General features: G+C 32.9%; 1 protein-coding gene and 1 non-coding gene across 2 annotated transcripts; both read left to right on the plus strand.

Annotated features, from left to right (window-relative positions):
* The first annotated feature begins 11,669 nt into the window (after window positions 1-11,669).
* Window positions 11,670-11,776, plus strand: LOC117127650. The gene has a single exon (XR_004450670.1). It is a non-coding gene; the product is annotated as a small nucleolar RNA R71 (small nucleolar RNA).
* A 7,488-nt stretch (window positions 11,777-19,264) lies between these two features.
* LOC103833498 (myrosinase MA1) lies at window positions 19,265-23,984 on the plus strand. Its single transcript, XM_033277812.1, has 12 exons — window positions 19,265-19,509; window positions 19,632-19,692; window positions 19,776-19,837; window positions 21,771-21,846; window positions 21,963-22,128; window positions 22,213-22,468; window positions 22,550-22,665; window positions 22,751-22,971; window positions 23,057-23,091; window positions 23,187-23,307; window positions 23,419-23,521; window positions 23,605-23,984. The coding sequence occupies exons 1-12, from the start codon at window positions 19,339-19,341 to the stop codon at window positions 23,846-23,848; spliced, it is 1,632 nt and encodes a 543-aa protein (XP_033133703.1). The 5' UTR covers window positions 19,265-19,338; the 3' UTR covers window positions 23,849-23,984.
* Window positions 23,985-24,850: the final 866 nt, after the last annotated feature.

The following is a 24,850-nucleotide window of genomic DNA, read 5'->3' on the forward strand; positions in this document are numbered from 1 at the left end:
TATAAATTTTACATGAAACATCTATTATAATATTATCATTTAATATAAAAGCATGAAAATTAGAATAAGTAAATATACAATAAAAAAATAAACAATACGTAAAATACAATTAATAAATGAAAAAACTAAATTAACATCTGTCTCAAAAAATTTGCAGTAAAATAAATAATAAGTAAATATACAATATAATAAATAGAAATATTATATTAAACATCTATCGTAATATTAGAATAAGTAAATACAATATATAAGCAAAATAAAACAAATCTGAGAAACATACAGTAAAGTAAATTATAAGTAAATATACAATATAAGAAATAAAAATATTACATTAAAAATTATTAAGTAATATTACCATTTGATATAAAAGTAAAAAAATAGAATAAGTAAATATTCAATATAAAAAAAATAAAAGTAGGTAAAATGCAATTAAGAAATGCAAAAACTACATTAAACATCTATCTGAAAAATGTATTATTTTATATTTTTATTATTTAAAAATACAATAAGTAAATATAAATTTTTAATATTATAATAAATAAATATAAAATATAAGAAAGAATAAATAATAAGTAAATATAATATCAAAGAAATAAAAACATTACATTAAATATATATCGTAATATTATCATTGATATTAAAGCAAGAAATTTAGAATAAGTAAATATATAAAATAAGAAAAGATAAACAGTAAGTAAATATACAATATAAAAAATAGAAAAACTAAATTAAACATTTATCTGAAAATTATATAGTTAAATGGAAAATGTATATTTAAATAAATAATAAGCAAATATACAATATAAGAAATATAAATATTATATTAAACATCTATTGTAATATTATCATTTGATATAAAAGCAAGAAAATTAGAATAAATAAATATATAATATTGAAAAATTCCCTATGATAGTCTTTTTTAAGTTTTTGTTACAAAATAACTATAAACGAGGTTAAGACCCGCGCCTTGCGCGGGATGAATATTATATATAAACTATTTTTAAGTATTATATATTTTTACATATTATGAAATAATAAATATATATTGAATAATTAAAAATTTAGTAATTATTACGTATATAATTAAATTGGTACAAATACTTAAATAAATTTTATTCAAACACTTTTTCTATTTTATATGTATAAAATTAAGTATAAATGATATTAACATAGATATATAGTACATTTTTAATATTGGCATCTGTTAAAAAGTATTTTATACTCATATTATTTTTGATCATTTGTATTTTTTTATAACAAAAATCTTAAATCACCAATAACAATAAAACTTTTGTGGGGTGTTTAATAGTTTTAGTAATTTATAATTTCAAAAACATTCAATGCAAAGTTTAAAATCTAAAAATTATGTTGTCAATAATTGTTCAAAATGTTTATCCAAAAAATTCAAAGCAACTTTCGAAATTAAAATACATTATGTATTTTATAAGGTATATAAATTATTTTAAAAATATTAATATACATATATATATATATCTAATATTTATTAAATGAGACTTCCTACTTATGTAATTTTGTAATCATTTGTATCTTGATATAACCATGAATCACACAAATTTTAATGTGAGATTTTTAACAACTTTAGTCATTTTTATTCGTTTTTAAAAATTCAAAATATAACATATACGAAAAAATCTAAATTTTTATTTTAATAAGTTAAAATTTTTAAAAATGATAGAGAATAGACTATTTTTTATCAAATCTTTATTATTCAAAATCATTAATTGTCATATATACTTTAGCCACATTAGGTAATTCCGTGAATTTTATTTAAGGAGACAATGAAGAACATTTATGATTAATTTATGGTTAGTTTAATAAAAAGCTTATTATATATTTATATGGACCAACATATTTTTCTAAGGATTCTAAGAATGATTGTGGTGATGACATGTGGCTACAAAAATATGTTGTAATGCTTCTCTTTTAATATATAAGGGATGAGAAAAATGACCAAAATAATTCTTATTAAAGAGTAAAAATACATTTATACCCTATGGTTAACTAACATAAATTTATGGTTTAGAGTTAAGGGGTGGGATTTTGAGGATAAGATTTCAAATTTTTTAAAATAAAAATAATAAATTAAATTTTTCAAAACAAAAAGGGCTATTTTGGTCATTTTCCTTATTGAATGCTATTTTGTGAGAAAAATTTAAAAGATCTATTTGAGAGAATTGCCCTACAATATAAGAAAAAATAAATAATAAATAAATATACAATATGAGAAAAGAAAAACTATATCAAACATTTATCAGAAAGATGTATCGTTTTCCATTTTTTATGTTGTATGTTTACATATTATTTTTTGAAAATAGAAATGTAAAATGGTAATCTTACATATGTTTAAAGTAATATTTCTATTTTTATGTTGTATGTTTACATATTCGAAATTATATATAATGTTTTTTGTTTTTTTTTTATAAAACAGTAATGTTACATTATGGAGATAAGCCGGTATTTGTTTTAAGTGAAAAATGGTAATGAATTTTTGAGGATAGGATTTCAAATTTTTTAAAATAAAAATAATAAATTAAATTTTTCAAAACAAAAAGGGCTATTTTGGTCATTTTTCTTATTGAATGCTATTTTGTGACAAAAATTTAAAAGATCTATTTGAGAGAATTGCCCTACAATATAAGAAAAAATAAATAATAAATAAATATACAATATGAGAAAAGAAAAACTATATCAAACATTTATCAGAAAGATGTATCGTTTTCTAATTTTTTCTAAGGAAATATATATTCACATAAACATACAATTGAGAATTTGTTGTTGTTCATAATACAACGTTCAAAAAAATAACTACATGGTTAACATTTGAAAATAAAAATAGCCCTGCGCGTAGCGCGGATTAACTCCTAGTTAATATAAAAAACTTGTGGGAAAGAAGACAAACGAAAAAACGTCTCTCAGTTAAGAAAGATCTTATTTATTAATTAGGGTTAGACGTAGGACGGCTGAGTAAGTAAAAAATTAACAGAATATATATATATATATTTTAATATACATCTAAAAGTATTTAGTTTACTCTATTGTTCTTCTTAGAAATAACATGCTTGCCTATTTAATAAGAAATTTCTTAATTGATGTAATTAATTTTTATCATAATTGTTTTAAAAAGTTTATTATAAAAGTATGTAAAATAAATTAATCTGAATTATACCGTTGAAATTAAATAGAATACATTAATCATTTTTCCTTCTTAAGATTTTTTTTGAATACTTTGGTACTTTTATTTTATTAAATTTATTGATTTAAATAATTCAAAAAAGTGTATACATTGGTACTCTTTAGATATATATCTAAAATTATCAAATAAACTATGTCATCCAAATTTATTAAGATTTTGAAGCAAATATTATTGTTAGGTTTTGGATTATAATTGGTGGCGGTTTTATTTCTATTTGATTACATTTTGAATAATATTTATGTACATTGGTTTAATTATATATATGATTAATTATGATTTACTTAAAAAATTTAACATATTTTTTATTTTAAAAAATTAATATTTTCTTTAGTAATATTTGTTTTTAAAAAGATAGATTGTGTATAACAAATAAGATTCATTCCTAGACTCATTCTTTTAAATAAAAAAATTTTGTTTTGAACAAATTTAAAATAATATTATTCTAATTAAGTTTTAGTTTCTTTTATAAATTCATGTAAAATTTATTAAAACTAACTCACATATTTTATTTATTTAAAGATATTTATATGTATATTCAAAGTACAAAAAAATAAATAATGAAAGATGTAATATTCACATATATGATAAACCATCATCAAAAGAGAAAAACTAATTTTATTTATGTATAATATATTAGTATATTTTTGTGTTATATTTTAAAACAGGATTTTAGTTTGTATATTAGAAAATTAGAAATGACTTTTATTTTTTATATAAATTTATGTTAATATATCTAAATGATTGAACATAAAAAAATATAATATTAATTTATTAAAATATTTATATGAAATAGTTTAGATTTTGATTTAAATATTATTAGTATGATATATATATATATATATATATAATGATTTTTCATTCGAAAAAGACTTGTGATTAGAAGATGATTTTAAATAATTTTATGGAATATTAAATGTTTTGTTAAAAATACTTGGATTAAATAATAAGAAGATAAAAGAAATAAAAAAATCTTAAAATAAGTGATGAGGTGTTAACTTTTGGTACACCACTTGCTTAGATGGCTTCATTAGAAAAGAGAAAATTCAACTTTATTAGTATAGATAGATTGATAAACATTGTAACATGTGAACTATGTTACGTGTAATCACTAAAATGATTTATATAGTTTTTAGGAATATATTGGTTCATTTAAATATATAGTATATGTTTTTACTAAACTAACCATTAAAAATATTATTTTTAAAATAAAAACTACGAAACTACATAATGTGATTAAAATGTATAATGATTTTGAATAATAAAAAGTTTGATAACAATTTATGTAAACTCTATCCATTTTGTTTAATTTAGTATTATTAAAAAATTAAAAAAACACATAACTATATAATAAAAATTTAATTTTTTCTTATATATTACATTTTGAATTTTTTAAACATTATTTGATTTGTTTTACTTTGAAAATTTACGGAAATCTGAAAAACAAGATATCCAGAAAATATACGAATAATTGCGGATATTATAGAATACTTATGAATATTTCGTCCATTTTATTTGATACAAATAATGGATAAAATTTGATACAAATGTTCTTTAAAATATTTATTTTACATGATGTATAAAATAAGTAATGAAACTATTTTGTAAATTTTAAATTTAGCTAACAATAATAATAAGACAAAACTTAAGAAAAAGTTATCATTGTCATATATTTGTTGGTTTAATATTTTATAACCAATGATGTGCATAGAATTTATTAAATTATATGTTAAAATAATAATCATATAAATAATAATCTAAATTTAATGAAGATATACATGTATTAGTACATCTTTTGGAGCGTAGCGGGTATCATGTTCCCAAAATTTTAGTATTTGTATTATTTCGATTCTAACAGATATTAATTTTTATTATTTGCTTTGGTTCGAAAATTTACGTTTATCAGGATTTTTGGATCGAATTGAAATGAATAATGAATCAAATCAGAATTTTAATAAAATGCCTAGTCCTGTTGAGCATCATCTACTTCGAGGAATACTTTTTGGGGAACTTTGCATGTTGTTCTATTTTTGAGAAAATTGATAAATTGATGAAAGGAAATAACATAAAATATTAGTAAAGAATATATTTGTAACATTCTGATTTCTGGTATATATGTGGAAAGGTTTAAGAGAATTGATTTGGCTACCTATGTCATCAAATGCGTTTACTTTTCCGTCACACATCCATTTAAAACTACAGAGTTAAGTGTGCTTGAGCTGCAGTAGTGAAAGGATAGATGATCTATCGAGAAGTGATTCGGGATACCGTGCAAGTGAGGCCAAAACACGGGAAAAGATCATAGGGTGATTGCAGGGTCAGTAGACAAGACTTTCGAGCCTTGAAAAAATTAACGCACAGCCTATCGCACAGAACGGGCCCCACGGGTCGAGAGACCAGGCGTGGGAGGCCCATTAGTCCTTGGGTTCGTGGCGTTACAAGTGGTATCAGAGCATATTAGCCATCTCGGTTCTGGATCGAGAGGCGTTTTGAGACTTGTCGTGGTGTGCTACGGGGGCGTTGCGCTCTGTGAGTGAGGATGAATTGTAACATCCCGATTTCTGGTATGTGTGGAAAAGGTTAAGAGAATTGATTTGGCTATCTACGTCATCAAAATGCACTTACTTTTTTCGTCACACATCCATTTAAAATTTTAAAGTTAAGCGTGCTTGGGTTGGAGTAGTGAAATGATGGGTGATCTCTTTGGAAGTGATTCGTTATACCGTGCGAATAAGGCCAACACATGGAGAAAAGTCATGTGGTGATTACAAGATCAGTAGACAAGACTTTCGAGCCTTGAAAAAAGTTAACGCATCGCCCATCACAACAGGACCCACAGACCGAGAGAGCGGGCATGGAAGGCCCATTAGCCGTGGATATTCGTGGCATTACAATATTAGACTCTCATAGAAATAATTTTTATGGTATAAATATATTTATATAGAAAATAAATCAATTTAACTATAAACTAATATGGTTATAGGTAAAAACAGTGAGTTTTCTCTCTAAAAGATCTATCTCCCGAGCGAAAACCCTATCTCCTCCTTTAGGGTGGCCGGCGGTGTTTCTCCTCCTCCGTTGACTCCGGTAGCCCCCCCCCCCCCCCCCTCGTTATCTTCCTTCCTCTCGCCTCTCCTCTTCCTCCTTTCCTCCATTTTCGCGGTGTAGATATGGTGCATCCGACCCGGATCTCCGCAGAAGCAAAGTGGAGGAGTGGATATGTGGTTCCTTTGGTCAATCGGAGTGGCTGTGGTTCAGATCTGGCGAGCTCTGTCTCTTTACTCTGCCACCTCTGTTTGATCTTCTCGACTAGGGTGCGTAAGTTCGCTTGGCTGAAGGCGCTTAGAGTTCCTCAGACAATGGAGATGCAGTGTTTTTTCCGCTCGTCTCGGTTAGTCTCCGGTGGCGTATTTTTTAACCCGATCAACCATTCTCGCAGGGGCTTCTATGGTGTTTCTTTCGTTTCCACGCCGGTTTGGTCTGTTACGGGATCTCCATAGCGGGGACGTGTATGAGGAGGTGAGGAGTCGGTCTTGTCAACCACGACTAACCTCTTTGGTGGTGCCGCATGTGTAGTTAACAAGGAATGTGGGTAGATCTAGGGCTGCCCTGGTCCACTTTGCCTTCTGGTGGAGTAGTTGGTTATGTCTTCGTAGTGCAGGTTCGAGAGTGTGTTGCGGCCCATGGTTAGTGATGTATTGAGATTTTTCATGGTTTTAAGCATCATTTTCATATTCATTTAGATCATTTTGGATGCATTTAGAGTTTAATTAGGTACTGATATTACGTGTATACGCACACCAAATAACCTAATGTGCACACTACCACAATCGAATGGTATGTCGATGTAGCACTTTAGGATCGAATCCACAGAGACCAACTGTTACACTTTATTTCTATAGGATCAATATTAAGCTAAAACAATATGGGAGTTTTAAGATTGAGGTATTATAACAGAAAATAAAAGACTAGTTAAAAGGTTTTCAGATGATTAAAAGAGCTAGGTTCAGGGTGATTCATTGGGATACTTAGGATCATGAGCTACACAACTATTCAAGAAAACAATATGAGCCAATCTAGAACTTGAACAACAAGAATAGATAAACCCACTGTCGTGGTGTCTACCAATTTATCAAGCAATCCTAATGCCTAAACTGTCGTTTGGATCAGAGAATGATGACAAGCATTAAGTTCAGATTCAATTTGTTCACGATTCGCCTTAACATCAGCTTTCGTTGGCTAAGGACAAATCGCCTATCTATGCTATTTCCAGTAACCTAAAACACTTTTGATGAATAGATTAAACTTGTGATCAGATGCTAAATGGCCAGTTTAACATAAGCAATAAGCATAACAATAGACAGAGATATCAAAGAATAACAATCCTATTTGTGTCTAGCTCAATGATCCATGATCCTTAACACCCTAAACCTAACAAGCGACTACTCAGACATGGACAAAGAAATCACAGAGACAAAGACTGAATAAAACATCATGCAATTCAATAGAATAAGAATAGGGTTCAGGATAATCTTCTCTATGACGAGAGAGATGGAGCCTTCTCCCTTTACAATAAGCAAATCCTCAAATTCTAAAGTCTCCAATGGTTTTCTTCTGTCTAGAATAGCGTAGAATGATAAAGAGAAACAGAAAATATGATATATCAAAGCCACAGGCGGCTGGGAGACAAAATATGGATAATTATGACAAATCCCGTAATGATTGTAGTTTCCTTAAAAATCTCTGCCGCTGGAACACTCACTCGGAACAGTCACTCGGGTTGCTCCGCTATCCGGAACAGTCATCAAGACTGTTCTGCGTGAAAATCACCAAATTGCACTATTTTCTGCCTCTTTTGTTCCAGCTGGTTCATCTCCCATCCAATGCAACTCCAGACCTGTAATGACTCGAAAAGGACTAGGAAGACTCGATAAAGACTTGAAAACCAATTTAAAAGCATATATACAAGATGTATAAAACACCATATATCAATTCCCCCAGACTTAGATCCTTGTTTGTCCTCAAACAATGTCAAGTATCAAGAACAGGGAGAAAGGTTTGAAAGTGTGGGAACTCTCCTATTCTCAGCAACCATACTTTAACCACGAATCTCTGAACCATACAAGCAGTAAAACTAGGACAACACACCCTTACCGGAACCCCACTGACTGCTGTTCAAAAATCGGCTCCATACTCTTCATCTCAAACCTGAAAAAGCAACACTATCGAGACAGAACTCCCTACATTCATTTAAGAGTAGCGTGAGCTTCTCATCACAGGCATCATTCAGGGTAGACGGTCTAGGTGTGGAACAGGCTATTTAATGGTGGAGTTAAGAGTGTTTAGGGGCTACCATTTCATTGAAGAGGATGCAGGATATCACACAAAATGGCAAGAGAGGATAGATCCATTGATGTCCACAGCCTCTACTCGTTTTTGCTCTATCTGGTGCGACTGTTCTGATGGCGGAACAGGCAACTGATTGTTCTGCGTTCCACTTTCCTTTTGGTACCCACTCCTTTGTTCGATCTTCCCAGTGGCTCATGTTTCTTTTCTTTCTTCCCCTTCTCCATCACATTAATCTCGTTTTTTTTTTTTTTTTTTTTTTGAAGACTGATATGGTGATGTGACGAAGAAGGAGGTAATACATGATCGTTCTGAGTGCCACTGGTGGTTCTGATTTTGCAACCATTCTGGTTCTCCACCCCTGCTCTTGCGCAGTTCATTGGTTATGGAGCAGTTGCTCCCTTAATCTGCTTGTTCTCCTTTCTGACTGAATTTCTGCAGCAGTAACGAGTAGCAGGCTGCGTTGATCCTTTCCTCTCCGACCTTTTTGCACATATCTGCACATATGACACTGAAAAACAAATGCATGAAGGTGGAATAAAGGCTAAGGTGCAGGGTGGGAACTAGCTAAAGATGAGCTAGCCACTCAGGATCAGCAAGATGGATAAAAAGGATAAGAAGTCCTGAGTGTGTTCTCGTTTCCCTGATCTAATGCCCATAACAAGAAGAATTTCAGTCAAGATTAGGTTCAAGTAAGGTGGAGTTAAGTCTACCCAGTGTAACCTGATCGGCTGAGAACTTCTGGAGAATCAAGTGAGATATGTCAGGGTGTTCCAGGTCCACATGTGTGTCTTTCGCCACTGCTAAGGTCACTGAATAAGATAACTAAAGCACGAGGTGGTCAGTGATCAACACAGAATAAGGTCCTAATTCCCACAAAGTTTTGACTGACTCAATAAAAACTGACTCAAATTGACCCAAAAGAAAAACAAAAGAAAGAAACGAGTTAGTAAACGACGAAAACCCTCCCCCGGACTTACTTCACAACGTCCCTGGTGTGAAAATAAATCAGAGAGAAGGAAAAAACAAGAATAAATTATTTTATTTTTTTTTTTCGAGATACTTACCTGGTGCGGAGCAGCCTGACAGAGCAAGACGCGGTTGCTCCGGTAAAGGATGCTCTGGAATGAGAGCAGCCAACTGCTTGCTCCAGTCAATGGTCTCGGATTTTCTGATTTATGACCTGAGACTCAATAAACTAAAAACAAAAATAAGTAAAAAGAAAATCCTAATGTTAATGACACTTACCAGTGGGTTGCCTCCCACCAAGCGCTTGGTTTAAGTTTCTAGCTTGACTTGGTGACTGGGATCAGTCGGGTTGAGCAGGAGGGCTTGTTCCAAAACAAGCTCCACAATCAGACATGTTCAGCTCCAGAACTCTGCTCAACAACCCTTTCACAGCAGCTTTCCCTTTCTCCTTCAGCTCATGTGTGAGAATAGCTCTGACTTTAGAGAAAGGTTTAGAGGTACCCTTGCACTTTACCTCATACTCAATGGAGTTCTCATCACACTTGAGAGGTATCAAAGTCATTGTAGGATCTCCCTTGATCCTTTTCTTCTGGACTTTCTGTTTCACCCTTGAATTCCCTCTGAATTTAGTAGGATCAGTGCTAGGATCTTCATCAGAGAACAGCCTGCTCTCACCCTTATCACCATGCTCCTTCTCTGGAACAACCTTCAGCTTTTCTACATCAAACACTGAGATGCGAGAGGCGTGTGATGAGGAAGATCTGGTGGGTACAGCCTTGTAGAAAATTTTCTTGTTGATGTTGGAGAAGCAGACTCTCTTGTTGGGCATATCGATGGTTGCTCCAACAGTAGTCATGAATGTCCTTCCAAATATCAAAGGCATCTCATGATCCTTGTTCATCTCAACAACTTGAAACTCAGCAGGAACAATGCATTCCCCTACTTGAACATGAAGGCTGCAGATGGTTCCATATGGGACTGCTCTGGAAGAGTTTGCAAAGGTCAGGGTCAGCTGAGAACGCTCAACATCAGCAATACCTAAATCGTCTACAATAGCCTTTGAGATGAGATTCACACAAGAACCGGAGTCACAAAGAGCGTCCTTGAAGGTTGTTCCTGCGATGGAACATGGGAAAACAAACTTTCCAGGATCATTAACCTTAGGCAATACCTTCAGTGCTGGTGTAGACAGTACTTTGGTATAGAGGACCTTGATCTCCTCTTGAGTCTCTCTACAGTGTTTAAAGAACTGGAGCAATGGACGAATCTGCAGAGCATCTTCGAATGCAAGTTCTTTAGGAAGCCTTCTCACCATCTTGTTAAAACCTATCAGCTGCTCTTCACTAATGGGATCCATCAGATGTCTAGGTGGAATTGGATAGGGAACCTTGGGAACATAGACTCGAGATGGTGGAGTCTCAGCAGGTTCGCTAGGAGCAGTCACTCCAGAGCTAGCAGACTGCTCTGCTCTCTCTTTTGCACCTGAAGCAGTCTCAGCAAACGGCTGCTCTATTGCATTACAGTGCTCAGTCCTAGAATTTTTATCAGTTCTTCCAGGAAGCGTCTCTTGTTGCCTCTTGACACTCTCAACTGTTTGAGCAAGCTGAACATCGATCTTTCTTATATGGATCGCAAGATTGTCATACTTGTTATTCAGCTCAGTGAACATGTTGCCCATCCTGGTGTCTATTTCCGTGGTTACCTGATTCAACGCCTTGGCCTGAACCTGCTGACCCTGCAACAGCTGTTGCATCATCATACCCAGACCCTTCAGCTCATCTGGTTGACTGTTCCCGGAAGCTGGAACAGCATGCGGATTGCTCTGCGGTTGTCGCTGGTTCTGGTTCTGAATATGCCCGGCCGTAGGTTGTTCCATGCTGAAAACGTGCCCTTGGTTGTTTTTCAGTAGCTGATAAACCTTGGCAGTCAGCTCATCTATTTTTGGGCGTCAGAACTTTTTCCTTTCTTGGAGCAATCACTCTCCTCTTTCTTATTAGCTGAGCTAGCAGCCATGTTCTCAATCAGCTTAAACGCTCCATCAGTGGTTTGAGTCATGAAGTCTCCATTGCTCGCAGAGTTTAGAGCACCTTGGTATTTCCAGTCCACTCCATCATAGAAAATGTCCAGGAGGTAATCATCATCAAATCCATGGTGAGGACATTCTCTGCGATAGTCATTAAAGCGCTCCCATGTGTCGCAGAAAGGCTCATCAGTGAGCTGTCTGAAGGAGGTGATCTTGTTCCTCAATGCAGCTGTTCTCGCCTTAGAGTAGAAATGGCTGAGGAACGCTGATCGGACCTGTTCCCATGAAGTGAGAGAGCCGATAGGGAGAGAGTTCAACCACCTTGCAGCTTTTCCATCAAGAGAGAATGGGAATAACATGCACGTGATGTAGTCTGGTGGAACACCATTCACGCGAGTGAAACTGCAGACTTTTTCGAAGCTCTCAATATGCTCCATTGGAATTTCTGTAGAGAGACCAGAGAACACCTTTCTCTGTACTAGACCGATCAAAGCAGGCTTGATCTCGAAGTCCTGCCTGGTGCAGAGTGGAGGAACAATGGCAGAGCGCGTAGTAGGGATGTTACGCGGAAGGTTTCTCTGCCCGATTGGAACAGTCTGCGCTTGTTGTTCCTGCTGCGCGAGAGCAGCCTGTTCAGCAGCATCCTGCTGAGCTTGGATGGTCTGCTGCATTTGTTGCATCTGCTGCTGCATGAGTGCCATAGCCGCAGCGAGATCATCCTGATTGGCGTGATCATCCATAGTGGTGTCAGTTTGCCTTGGCTGTTGACGATTTGTTCTTTCTAACCTTGCTAGCTCCTGGTTGGTAAATGTAACTAACTTTCCTTGTGCGTTTCTCCGAGTATGTCTACTGGTCATGCACCTGGAACATTAGCTGCAACAAAAAGGATAAGGCAAGTTAGAGGTCTTAGACTAAATAAATAACCAAAAAATAAAGGTAAAAAGATGGTCCCCGGCAACGGCGCCAATTTGATATTACGTGTATACGCACACCAAATAACCTAATGTGCACACTACCACAATCGAATGGTATGTCGATGTAGCACTTTAGGAATGAATCCACAGAGACCAACTGCTACACTTTATTTCTATAGGATCAATATTAAGCTAAAACAATATGGGGGTTTTAAGATTGAGGTATTATAACAGAAAATAAAAGACTAGTTAAAAGGTTTTCAGATGATTAAAAGAGCTAGGTTCAGGGTGATTCATTGGGATACTTAGGATCATGAGCTACACAACTATTCAAGAAAACAATATGAGCCAATCTAGAACTTGAACAACAAGAATAGATAAACCCACTGTCGTGGTGTCTACCAATTTATCAAGCAATCCTAATGCCTAAACTGTCGTTTGGATCAGAGAATGATGACAAGCATTAAGTTCAGATTCAATTTGTTCACGATTCGCCTTAACATCAGCTTTCGTTGGCTAAGGACAAATCGCCTATCTATGCTATTTCCAGTAACCTAAAACACTTTTGATGAATAGATTAAACTTGTGATCAGATGCTAAATGGCCAGTTTAACATAAGCAATAAGCATAACAATAGACAGAGATATCAAAGAATAACAATCCTGTTTGTGTCTAGCTCAATGATCCATGATCCTTAACACCCTAAACCTAACAAGCGACTACTCAGACATGGACAAAGAAATCACAGAGACAAAGACTGAATAAAACATCATGCAATTCAATAGAATAAGAATAGGGTTCAGGATAATCTTCTCTATGACGAGAGAGATGGAGCCTTCTCCCTTTACAATAAGCAAATCCTCAAATTCTAAAGTCTCCAATGGTTTTCTTCTGTGTAGAATAGCGTAGAATGATAAAGAGAAACAGAAAATATGATATATCAAAGCCACAGGCGGCTGGGAGAGAAAATATGGATAATTAGGGCAAATCCCGTAATGATTGTAGTTTTCTTAAAAATCTCTGCCGCTGGAACACTCACTCGGAACAGTCACTCGGAACAGTCACTCGGGTTGCTCCGCTATCCGGAACAGTCATCAAGACTGTTCTGCGTGAAAATCACCAAATTGCACTGTTTTCTGCCTCTTTTGTTCCAGCTGGTTCATCTCCCATCCAATGCAACTCCAGACCTGTAATGACTCGAAAAGGACTAGGAAGACTCGATAAAGACTTGAAAACCAATTTAAAAGCATATATACAAGATGTATAAAACACCATATATCAGGTACATAGCATATGCATGTGGTATTTTAGGTTTGGGAAAGCTCATGTTGAAGTTTGGAGAGTCTAATGGGCACGCATGAAAAAAGGTGAAAAGAAGCTTCGACCGCAGACGAGTTCTGTGGACCAACCCTATCTGCGGATCATGGGCAGTGAAAACAATTTAAGCTGCACAAACCGTGGATAATGGCTGCGGGTAATTGCAGTTCGCAGAATGGTGGCCGAGAGGTTGATTTGGTGTGGATGAACGGCGGGTCACGGACGCGGGTTGAGGCCATCCGTGGGATTGAACGAAGGTGAAGCGCAGACATCAACTACGGACGAGCATGGTCCGGGATACGAGGCAGAAAGGTCGAGTTTTTATGTGGACAGACCGCAGACCACGGCCGATGCCAAGACCATCTAACCCATTTCTCTATCGGGTCAAACCCGGGTTTGTCGGGTCGACCCGTTTCGAGTTTCAAGCTACTATAAATACATTTTACACCTAATTTTAGACTTATCTTGTTTTCTCTCTAAACACATTGATATATTGGAGAAAACTTGAATCTTTAGTAATATAATCTTTCTTTCTTGAGTAATCTGAATTTATTTCATCTTCTCAACATGTTTTGTCTTGAATCTATCATGAGTTTAAAGTTAATCATCAAGATCAGTGATTAGATTTATTAAGTAAAGATTTTGGGTGTTTAATGTTAGATTTATATGTTTCATTGCTTATTGAATGTGTTCAATGCTAGATTAGTCTTGAACTCTCTAATCTTGATCTCTAGACATTTCATACCCGGAAGGTGTTTGATGAAATGTCTGAACCAACTCAACTTTTCTCTAGCTTGAATAACCAAAGAGGTTTGATGTTAGGATTGTTAGATGGTTAATAAACTTGATTTAACTTCATTTTTGAGTGTATTAAGCCAATGGGAATTGATGTTTAATGCATAATGACATAGGGATTTGTATCTTGGGAAATAACTTATCTAATATTGTGATCTAGACTTAAGGAAACCTATTGATTGATAACTTGTCATCCTATATTGGATCTTAATCACTTGAAGTCAAATTCGCATGAGTCCAATTTATCTATTGATTGAAAGTTTAGTTAATTGCTTTGCTTAGTTCTTGTTACCTGTTTCTATTCACATCAACTACACTAATTGCACTTAGATTAAGCATTCTCTTGTATTATCTTTGCTTCATGATCACTTAGGATTGGATTGACATCTATCTATACTACTTTGACATAGGATTGTTAAAAGTCCTTATCATTTAGTCCTTCGCCAATAAAGCTTGACATGTTTGGGGCGTGTTGCCTTGGTCTCGGGTGTAGTTGGTTTGTCCATGAAGTCCGCTAACTGCGAGGACTTAGCAAGCTTTTTTTGACAACCCGATCATTAAGAACAGGTCACCGGGTACGCCTAAGTCTATCGGGTCCGGCTCTCGCTATAACTGCAGGTCAATTATGTGGCAAGTGATGGTTCCTTTCCGATGTATTCTTTGTGTACTACGATTGTGCTTGTAGTCAATTCATATGCTTCCTTAGGTTTGAGTTTGTGTTATTTTTCTTTCTGGTAATTTTCTACAAGTTATTTTTGTCAATTCTGTAAAAAATTCAAAAGCGGATAATAAATTTTTTTAAAAAAATTACCAAAATAATAATCAACAGCAGCATCCTGCCATCGAGACATCATCGACGTTTATATCTGGTCATAGGGTCGATGACGTTAATATCCTTCGTAGGGCAATGACATTAATATCCTTCATAGGGTCAACAACGTTTACACATGCCAGTTCTTTAAATAGTAAACAAATAAAACTCGCGATTGCAATGTCTAAATAGTACTTCACGATTACGAACATAAAAAAAAAACTCACAAGAATGAGAAGTAAATAAAAACTGTTTTTATTAAGGATGATGTGAATATCATCATCACCAAAAAATAATTTTGAATGAACCATCAATAAATCCTTGCTTATAAACTCCACTTTATCACAAAAAAAAAAAATCAATGTGGTCGTCAATAATCTTAAGCCATTCTCTTCATCTTGAGAAAAGGCTGATGCTTCTTCATGATTACGAAGGATATCATGCAATTCCACAGCCACAAGATATGCGACTAATATGTATCTTCTCCTTTAAAATGGATTAGGATCCTTAATACTGATACCATATAAATTAATATTAGTAAAGTTAACGAAGTATATAAAGTTCCTTTAGTCTTTGGTTTGTTTAAGTGTTGACTACTGCTTCAAACCGGACGGTCTATATGCGAGGTTCCAAGACGATGATTTACAAAACAATTATACAAATTAACGGATAAAAAATTTAGAAGAGATATTTAGCATGATGAAAGTAAAACCGGTTAGGCATTAATTTTCATAAGACGATTTGGATGCTGCAATTAGACATAAATCCTCGTAAAGCAGATACAATGATTTATTGTAGAGTCGTCTATGTAATAACTTTTTTCTCATAATTGTAATGCACTATAATAAATCAGCATTAAAAAACATGTTTTCTATTATCTTGCAGTTATATCCCTTATATACTAAAACATAAGTCACTTGACCAACAAAAATTTGCCATGTGTAATTTCTTACAAACGCTAAAAAAAAATGTTTTTAAAAAATTAAAATTTAACATATTACAAAAAAATTTATCAAAACTCTCTCACGCCCGTTTAGTTTTATGTTTTATGTAACAGCAAAAAAAACTTTCCTATTTTTTTCTCTAACTGTTATCGGGACACGTTCAAAAATTCAGCAACTCGTCTATATAACATTCAATCAAAATTTTATCCGTATTTTTTCTCTCTTCTTCTTCTCTATTGATTCATCTTATTTTCTTTTTTTATAACAATTTTCTATCATTCTTTCTTCAAAAGTATAAGTTGAAGATTCTATCAAATTATACTTCTATTTTATAATTTGATTTTTCACAAGGGAATGGAAAGTCACAGTTTTGTTTCACAAAGTACAACTGTCACAGACATGAAGTTATTCTCAATGTGAAAATCTATATTCTTATGGACAAAAAGGTAAACACATTTTATTATGATATGTAAAACTGTTTAAATAAATGAAACTCAGTTTTGTATAGATTTTTATATAGCAGAAATATAATTCAAGCTTCTCTGAAACAAAACAAGATAAAAATTAAAAGGGAGTTAGAAAATTGAGAGTTATGTTAATTTCTATTATGTCATATATGTGAAGCTCGGTATGGAGAAATATTCCAATTTAAATACTAAGTATTTATGTTTATACTATTTTAAAGTTTGTTAACTCTACTAATATACCTATGAAACTTTTTGCAGATAGATAATTTGGATATGAAAACGTGTCTGCAGATATATTCATTTAAGAGATTTTAATTACAGATAACATACATTTGATATTAAATATGTTCTATGAAATCTATACTTTTATACAATGTGCAAGTTTAAGTGACTTTGATTTGAAAACAAAATATGTGATTAAACTAGAAATTTATTTTGATATGTTGATAATCATTATAGTTTTATGATCAAAATTTTTGGAATACAGTAAAAATAATTGACATGTGCTTCGCAGGGGAGGTAATACTGGTAATCTTAATATTTAGGGAGTAATATTACAGTTAGGTATAATTATTTATGAGAATACTACCGGGGGAAATGGTCAGGATAGGTGACAACGGTGCAGTGGAAATAAATGTTCCCCGCACTTGTGTGAATTTATGATGAAAATACTTTGGCTATAGCATAATATTGTATAAGGAGAACACTTAAATCAAACCAAAATTTTTTGGTGAAGAACTCATTCGATGCGAGGAGCAAAACCCACGGGCTGTACTCCGGAGTTATTAATGAATATGACTACAACGACATCCTCCATGTTCCACAAGAACAGATCTATAACGCGCAACTTCTCAACACACAAAAAAAAAACTGAACAAGAGGGAAATACAAGGATTCCGGTAAACAAGGACTAATTCCTGTTGGAATTGTTAAACTCCTGTCCAACTCTATATTATCCGATTAGTACGATATTGTCCACTTTGGACTTTAAAGGCTGGCCCGCATGGATTTACTTTTGGTTTCCTTCCCAAAAGGCCTCGTACTATTAGAGTTGGACATCTCTTTATATATTAGACTTTCCTTTGTCTAATATCCGATGTGGGACTTAACTTGTTATCTCGCATTTTCCCCCTCAAGCTAAGGATCACATCCATCTCATGTGTTTCCTTCGGCGAATCATCTTTGGCACCACCTTGTACCGGTAATCGCATGGCTTCCTTTGAGAATGTTTCTCCCACTACATCTCGGTCCTTTGAGATTGTCATCACATGTTCCATGATCATCTTGACTATTTCTGCTGAACCTCCCTTATTCTTACTTGAAGTGTATTTTGGTCTTCTTGCAGATCTTCGTCAATCTGGTGCTCTGATACCAATTGTTGGGATTGTAAAATTCCATTCCAACTCTATATTATCCGATTAGTACGATATTGTCCACTTTGGACTTTAAAGGCTGACCCGCATGGATTTACTTTTGGTTTCATTTCCAAAAGACCTCGTACTATTAGAGTTTGACATCTCTTTATATATTAGACTTTCCTTTGCCTAATATCCGATGTGGGACTTAACTTGTTATCTCACAATTCCACCACAAAAAATTCTAAGATATAAGTCAAAACTACATCTCCCTAGTTTTATATCAAGCAGAAAAGATCTATCTCACCATTGAACTTCCAAACACTTAAAATAACACATGCTGAAGGACTGTCAAGACCAGCCACGCTAAAATCTAGATTCTCGAGAAGCCAACTGTTGAAACACAAATCTCACTCTTGAATCTTAAACCAACAGTCACAAAACTTCCTACAATATAATAGCCAGATTATGAAACGTTTAAGCCCCACAACTTTGTCTTCACAGACCCAAACAAATCTGCTTTCTTCTCCTTAATTTCCTTTCTCCATTCTTGAATATCTCCTTTAGACATCTCTCTTGGTCTAACTTTTCTTTTCTGTGCATTCTCTCCACAAAACTAGGCCAAAAGATTTATACAGTGTCTTACTAACTCTCAAGGCTACCATTGGTCCAAACCCAAAACTTGTGATATTATATTGTCACTTAAAAAAACATAACAGTCAATGTCTGTTTCTTGCCTATGTCAATCTACTCGCTATATAAACTTTTGAATTTTACTACAATCACATCTTCTGGTTTCCCCACTAGAAAAATAACAAGCTAAAACTCATTCGAAGAATTTATCAAAAGTTTTTCTTATTAGCTAAGAGCTAATTAGGAATTTTTCGTTCTATTAAATAAAATCTACCTCATTGCTATTTACAATTTTTTTCCAAAATGATAGTAATAATGAATTAACCAATCACTACTGCGACAAACAATCCAACGTTTTTCTCACTGAAATGATTTGAAGAGCAAGCCACCGTAAAAAGCCACGGGTTCCATTCAGCGAAACCTCTCCCAAAATATCAATCAAGACTATAAGACAAGAAAATGTACACGTCACTTTTCTTTGCGAAGGCTATATAAACCCATTGATTGGTACAATGTTCCATACAACACAAACACATACATCTACAAATTAATCATGAAGCATATTGGGCTCACATTAGTTTTTCTTCTAGCTGTGGCGACTTGCAAAGCTGATGAAGAAATTACTTGCAAAGAAACACTGTCAACATGTGGTCATACTGATCAATTCAACAGTGGCAGTTTCGAAAAAGACTTCATCTTCGGCGTTGCATCTTCTGCTTACCAGGCATGTAACAATTCAACCATTAATTATTATTGTGTTGCCAGACTTCACATTTGACGTATATAGTAAATCATTAAAAACACTAATACGTTGCATGGTTGTTTCTATTTATTTGTTTATTTCAGATAGAAGGTGGCGTAGGTCGTGGACTTAACGTTTGGGATGGCTTCACTCACCGATATCCAAGTTTGTCGTTTGCATGGTTACATATGTATAATGTCTCTTATATGTTTCTATACACTTATAGTTATGTATTCATTTACTATCAGACAAGTCAGGGTCCGATCATGGAAATGGAGACACTACTTGTGACTCATATTCGTATTGGGAGGTAAATTATTCAATATATACATATGAGTCATATGATATGACTTATATATATATATATATATACTATATATAAAATATTTAAAAATATTATATATAAATAAAATTTTCTATTTTTATATCAATACCATTAAAACAAGATCATTCCTAACTTATACCTATTAATGAAAATTGTATTTTTTCTCAAAAATACCCTTATTTTTACAAGAGATTAATAAAATTCATTAATGGTATTTAAGTCTTTTGGTTTTGGGTATACATATACACCTAAATGGATCTATAAATAATGTGCCTATATATATATTTAAAAGATATACTAACTTTAAATTTAATATAAGTATAAATATATTATGAACTATAAATAAACTAACGAACATAAAAATATTATTTTCTTAAATATACGTATCAATATTCAAAATGAGATCATTTGAATATTATAAATATTTTCAATACAAACCAAAATCATATATCTTACACCATGTATCATATACATATTTGAATATCGTTTTTCCATGTATAATGTTATATTAAGAGTGTTCAACAATATTTTAAAAACTATCTTAAAATCAAAATTTAAATCTAAAATAAAAACACAAACATATATAGGTTATTAATAACAGAAATAAACTAATATTGTCATATTAATAAGATTTTTTATATTATCATTTTTTATTTGGATAACATAATAAAATTTCATCAAATTCTAAGGAATCACTAATTTATGTAATATTAAAAAATATATGAGTAATTTAATCATTTGAAAAAAAAATACTATCAGATATTTTGTGTTTTATCGGATCAATGGTATCGGATCGCAGGTTAATAGTGAGTTTTTGGGTTTTTTACCTGGTGATATCAGATTTTTAATTAACTAATTTTTCATTAAATCTGAACCGGATTACATACAATGTATCGGGTCTATAGGTTCAACCACGAATCTAAGCCGGATATGAAAACAAATCTTAAAACTCAAACATTATTATAGAACAACTACCATATTTCGAACAAATACCATATTTTAAAGAAAAAAACCTAAAAACTCAATTGTTATAGTTCGAAACAAAAAATAATAATAGTTTATAAATCAGTTTTCGATTAATAAATGAAAAACAAACAAAACCCGCGTTTTCTAAGCGCGGGTCAAAATCTAGTTTTACTTTTATTAGTTTAAAAAATAAAACCATAATGTAATTGTTTTTAGTTTGATTTATTCAAGTTTACTTTGATCTTTTAATTTTTCAATATTTAACTTTTGATAAAAATAATTGAAAAGTTACTTTATTATATTATTCTTTATTTAATTACCATTTTTAAATATTTCTATATGTACACTTATTTTAATAATAAAAATATGATTCATATATTGATGTAAAATTTTAATATTCGTAATTATTATTTAGGACTTATATATAAAAACATATTATTTTAATAGATATAGAAAAATTATTAGGTATCATAAAATGAATATTTACTAAGAAAAAATATTTTTGATATAAAATTTATTAGTTATTACTATATTATGAAACTTATTAGGTATCGTAAAAACATATAGAAATTATGAATACTTACCAAAATGAATATTTACTGAGAAAAAATATTTTTGATATAAAATTTATTAGTTATTACTATATTATGAAACTTTTCCAAAAATATAAATCCGTATATAGAAAATCATCATTATTATATTTAAGAAATCTTACCAAAAACATAAATCTAAATATAGTAAATTTTACATGTCACAATTAGATTTATGCCATGTCATATTTCTTTTACGCCATGTCATATTTTTTGTGAAAGTTAATGTAGTGATGACACATATACAAAATCACTTCTCAAATTTAGTCTAGGGTATATATATATATGCTAACTAATATTACTCACTGAATAATCTACCAGCTACGTGTGGAATGACATGCGATTGTATATATAAACTGCAGAAAGATATAGAGGCGCTGGTCGAACTCAATGCTACTGGCTACAGATTTTCCATTGCGTGGTCAAGAATCATTCCAAGTATGTAAACATTATAGATCCATGTATATAATATACATGTATGTATATATATATATCGTAATCTTCGATTGTGATTATTTAGAAAAAGTAAATATAGTGTACATTTATATGAACAGGAGGAAAGAGGAGCAGGGGTGTAAACCAAGAAGGTGTTAACTACTACCGCGGACTCATAAATCGCCTCGTTGAGAAGGGCATAACTCCTTTTGTTACGCTCTTTCACTGGGACCTTCCTCAAGCACTACAAGATGAGTATGAAGGTTTCTTGGACCCCCAGATAATGTATGCGGAGCTGTTTATTAAAGATGACAACATATAAAGATTTGTTCTAGGACTAATGAAATGACAATTATGTAATATTCGCAGAAATGATTTCAAAGATTACGCAGATCTATGTTTCCAAGAATTTGGTGCTAATGTAACGAACTGGATCACGATTAACCAGCTCTACACAGTGCCTACTAGAGGCTATGGATTTGGATCAGATGCACCCGGTCGATGTTCTCGAGCTCTTGACCCTACATGTTACGCCGGAAATTCTTCAACTGAACCCTATATTGTTGCACATCACCAGCTTCTGGCTCATGCCACGGTGGTCGATCTTTATAGGAAAAATTATAAGGTGATTTCTCCATTAATTTGTATAATGTGTAATCTATGATTTAATCATATTATTGTGTATATAATATCTGCATGACCACAGCATCAAGGAGGTAAGATTGGACCTGTGATGATAACTAGATGGTTTCTTCCGTATGATAACAATGATCCAGAAAGCAAAGCTGCAACCGAGAGGATGAAAGAATTCTTCTTGGGATGGTATATGTTTACAAAATGAAATAATTTTATTAGTATTATCTTATGTATATACAAATTGATGAAAAAACATATGTATCCACATCAGGTTCATGGGGCCGCTAACAAACGGAGCATACCCTCAAATCATGATAGACACTGTGGGTAAACGGCTTCCATCGTTCACTCCAGAAGAATCCAAACTCGTAAAGGGTTCATATGATTTTCTTGGTCTCAACTATTATGTCACTCAGTATGTCCAGCCAAGTCCTAATCATGTTGATTGGGCTAATCACACTGCCATGATGGACGCAGGCGTAACACTCACATGTACCACTCCATATAATTTCATTTATTTACAACCTTCCTTTTAAGTACTTTGTGACCATTAATTATATCATCTTTGTGTTTACAGATCGTGATATAAATGGTCATGACATTGGTCCACTGGTATTTATGCATATGATCCATACACCCATATTCTTTCATTTATTTTGAAGCAATGTTCAGTTTTCTGATTGCTTTTGTTTGCTTTCATTTCTAAGTTCACTGAAGACAAAGTTGATGCGGCCAAAAACACCTATTACTACCCAGAAGGCATTTCTTACGTAATGGACTATTTCAAAACCAAGTATTATAACCCGTTAATCTATGTAACCGAGAATGGTAAGTTCTATTGTTTATCTCTAAATTCATCTATACATGTGATTTAAATTTGGTTCAAGAAATTGACACAAAAATATTGTGGAATTTTTCATGATATGACGATTTAATTAGGATTCAGTACCCCGGGTGATGAACCCCGTGAGGCCGCTAAGTTAGATTGCAAGCGGATTGATTATCTCTGCAGTCATCTCTATTTTCTCAGTAAAGTAATCAAGTGAGTTGATGCTACTCTCATTCCAGTGTTATATATCAAGTAATCAAGCGGATTGTACTCTCATTCACTGGTCCTGCTTTTAGGGAGAACCATGTCAACGTAAAAGGATACTTTGCGTGGTCTCTTGGGGATAATTATGAATTCTGCAAAGGATTTACCGTCAGATTCGGACTCAGTTACATTGATTGGAATAATATCACTGATAGAGACCTCAAACAGTCTGGCAAATGGTATAAGAAGTTCATTATCACCAAGGACCTTCCCAAGAAAGATTTTCTCCGCTCCAGCCTCACCTTCGAGAAGAAGAAGAAGTTCGCAGATGCATGAAATACCCATTATCAAGATCATCTTCATGTCTCCTCATACTACTTGCTCCATAGATAAGGAGCTTTTTCTACCTACTGTACTAAATAAAAGTTCCCAATAAAAGAAGATGATCCATATTAATAAATACTACTTTGCATACTATGTCAAGGAATGGACAAAAGAACCCAACCAAACTTAATTTAAGGCTCAAACTAAAACCAAAATTGATAAGTATTTATACACTAAATATTTTGGGGCAGTTTCCAAAAATAATCCAAAATGAATTTGAATGCAAATCTAAATTTTAAATTCAATCAAATGCAAAATATCTGATATTCTTAAAAAAGGTTCTAAAAAACAAAAAAAATAAATAAATAAAGGATAAAACAAGAGGAACCGCTCCCTAAAATAGGGCTTTTGGAATTGATAAGAACCTATACGTGCCCTCTTGGTATTGGTCGCCTCTCTTGGTCATGCTTTTTGTTTTCTTTCTCAAAAAATTTGTCGTCGTTCCTCGTTGTTGTTGATCTTCATGAAATGGTCGTGCGTGATGGATCGACGAATCTGGGTTTCCAAGAGCGTTCTGCAACTCTCGTTCAGCCATGTCTGATTTCTGCTGATTTGGATCTTTGATCCTTGAGTTTTTAACAAATTACGGTTTGACCCCAAAAACTTCTGTTTGTTATAGAAAAGTCCTCAAAACTGTCCTAAAACTTCAAATTGTGTTTTCCAGCCCTCTCTTTATGAAATATGTACAAATGCAACATCTAATGACACCTAAATGCAACTTCTAAACATTAAAATTGATCAAAATTAATAGCTAAAAACATATGAAAACACTATACATTAGTTGCTCTCTTTCTCCAAAACCGTCTATGAAATCAAGGTGAAAATTCGAATTCTTTGAGTCCGTGATAAGACAATACATTATGTTTTTTGTTACAAAATGGTTAGTTGAGACTCTAATGACATTCTTGATCTTTTGTTACACAATTGTGACTCTTGTTTGTTACTGAACTTGCA

The sequence above is a fragment of the Brassica rapa genome, chromosome A08 (assembly GCF_000309985.2).
Source record: "Brassica rapa cultivar Chiifu-401-42 chromosome A08, CAAS_Brap_v3.01, whole genome shotgun sequence".
NCBI classification, from domain to species: domain Eukaryota; kingdom Viridiplantae; phylum Streptophyta; class Magnoliopsida; order Brassicales; family Brassicaceae; genus Brassica; species Brassica rapa.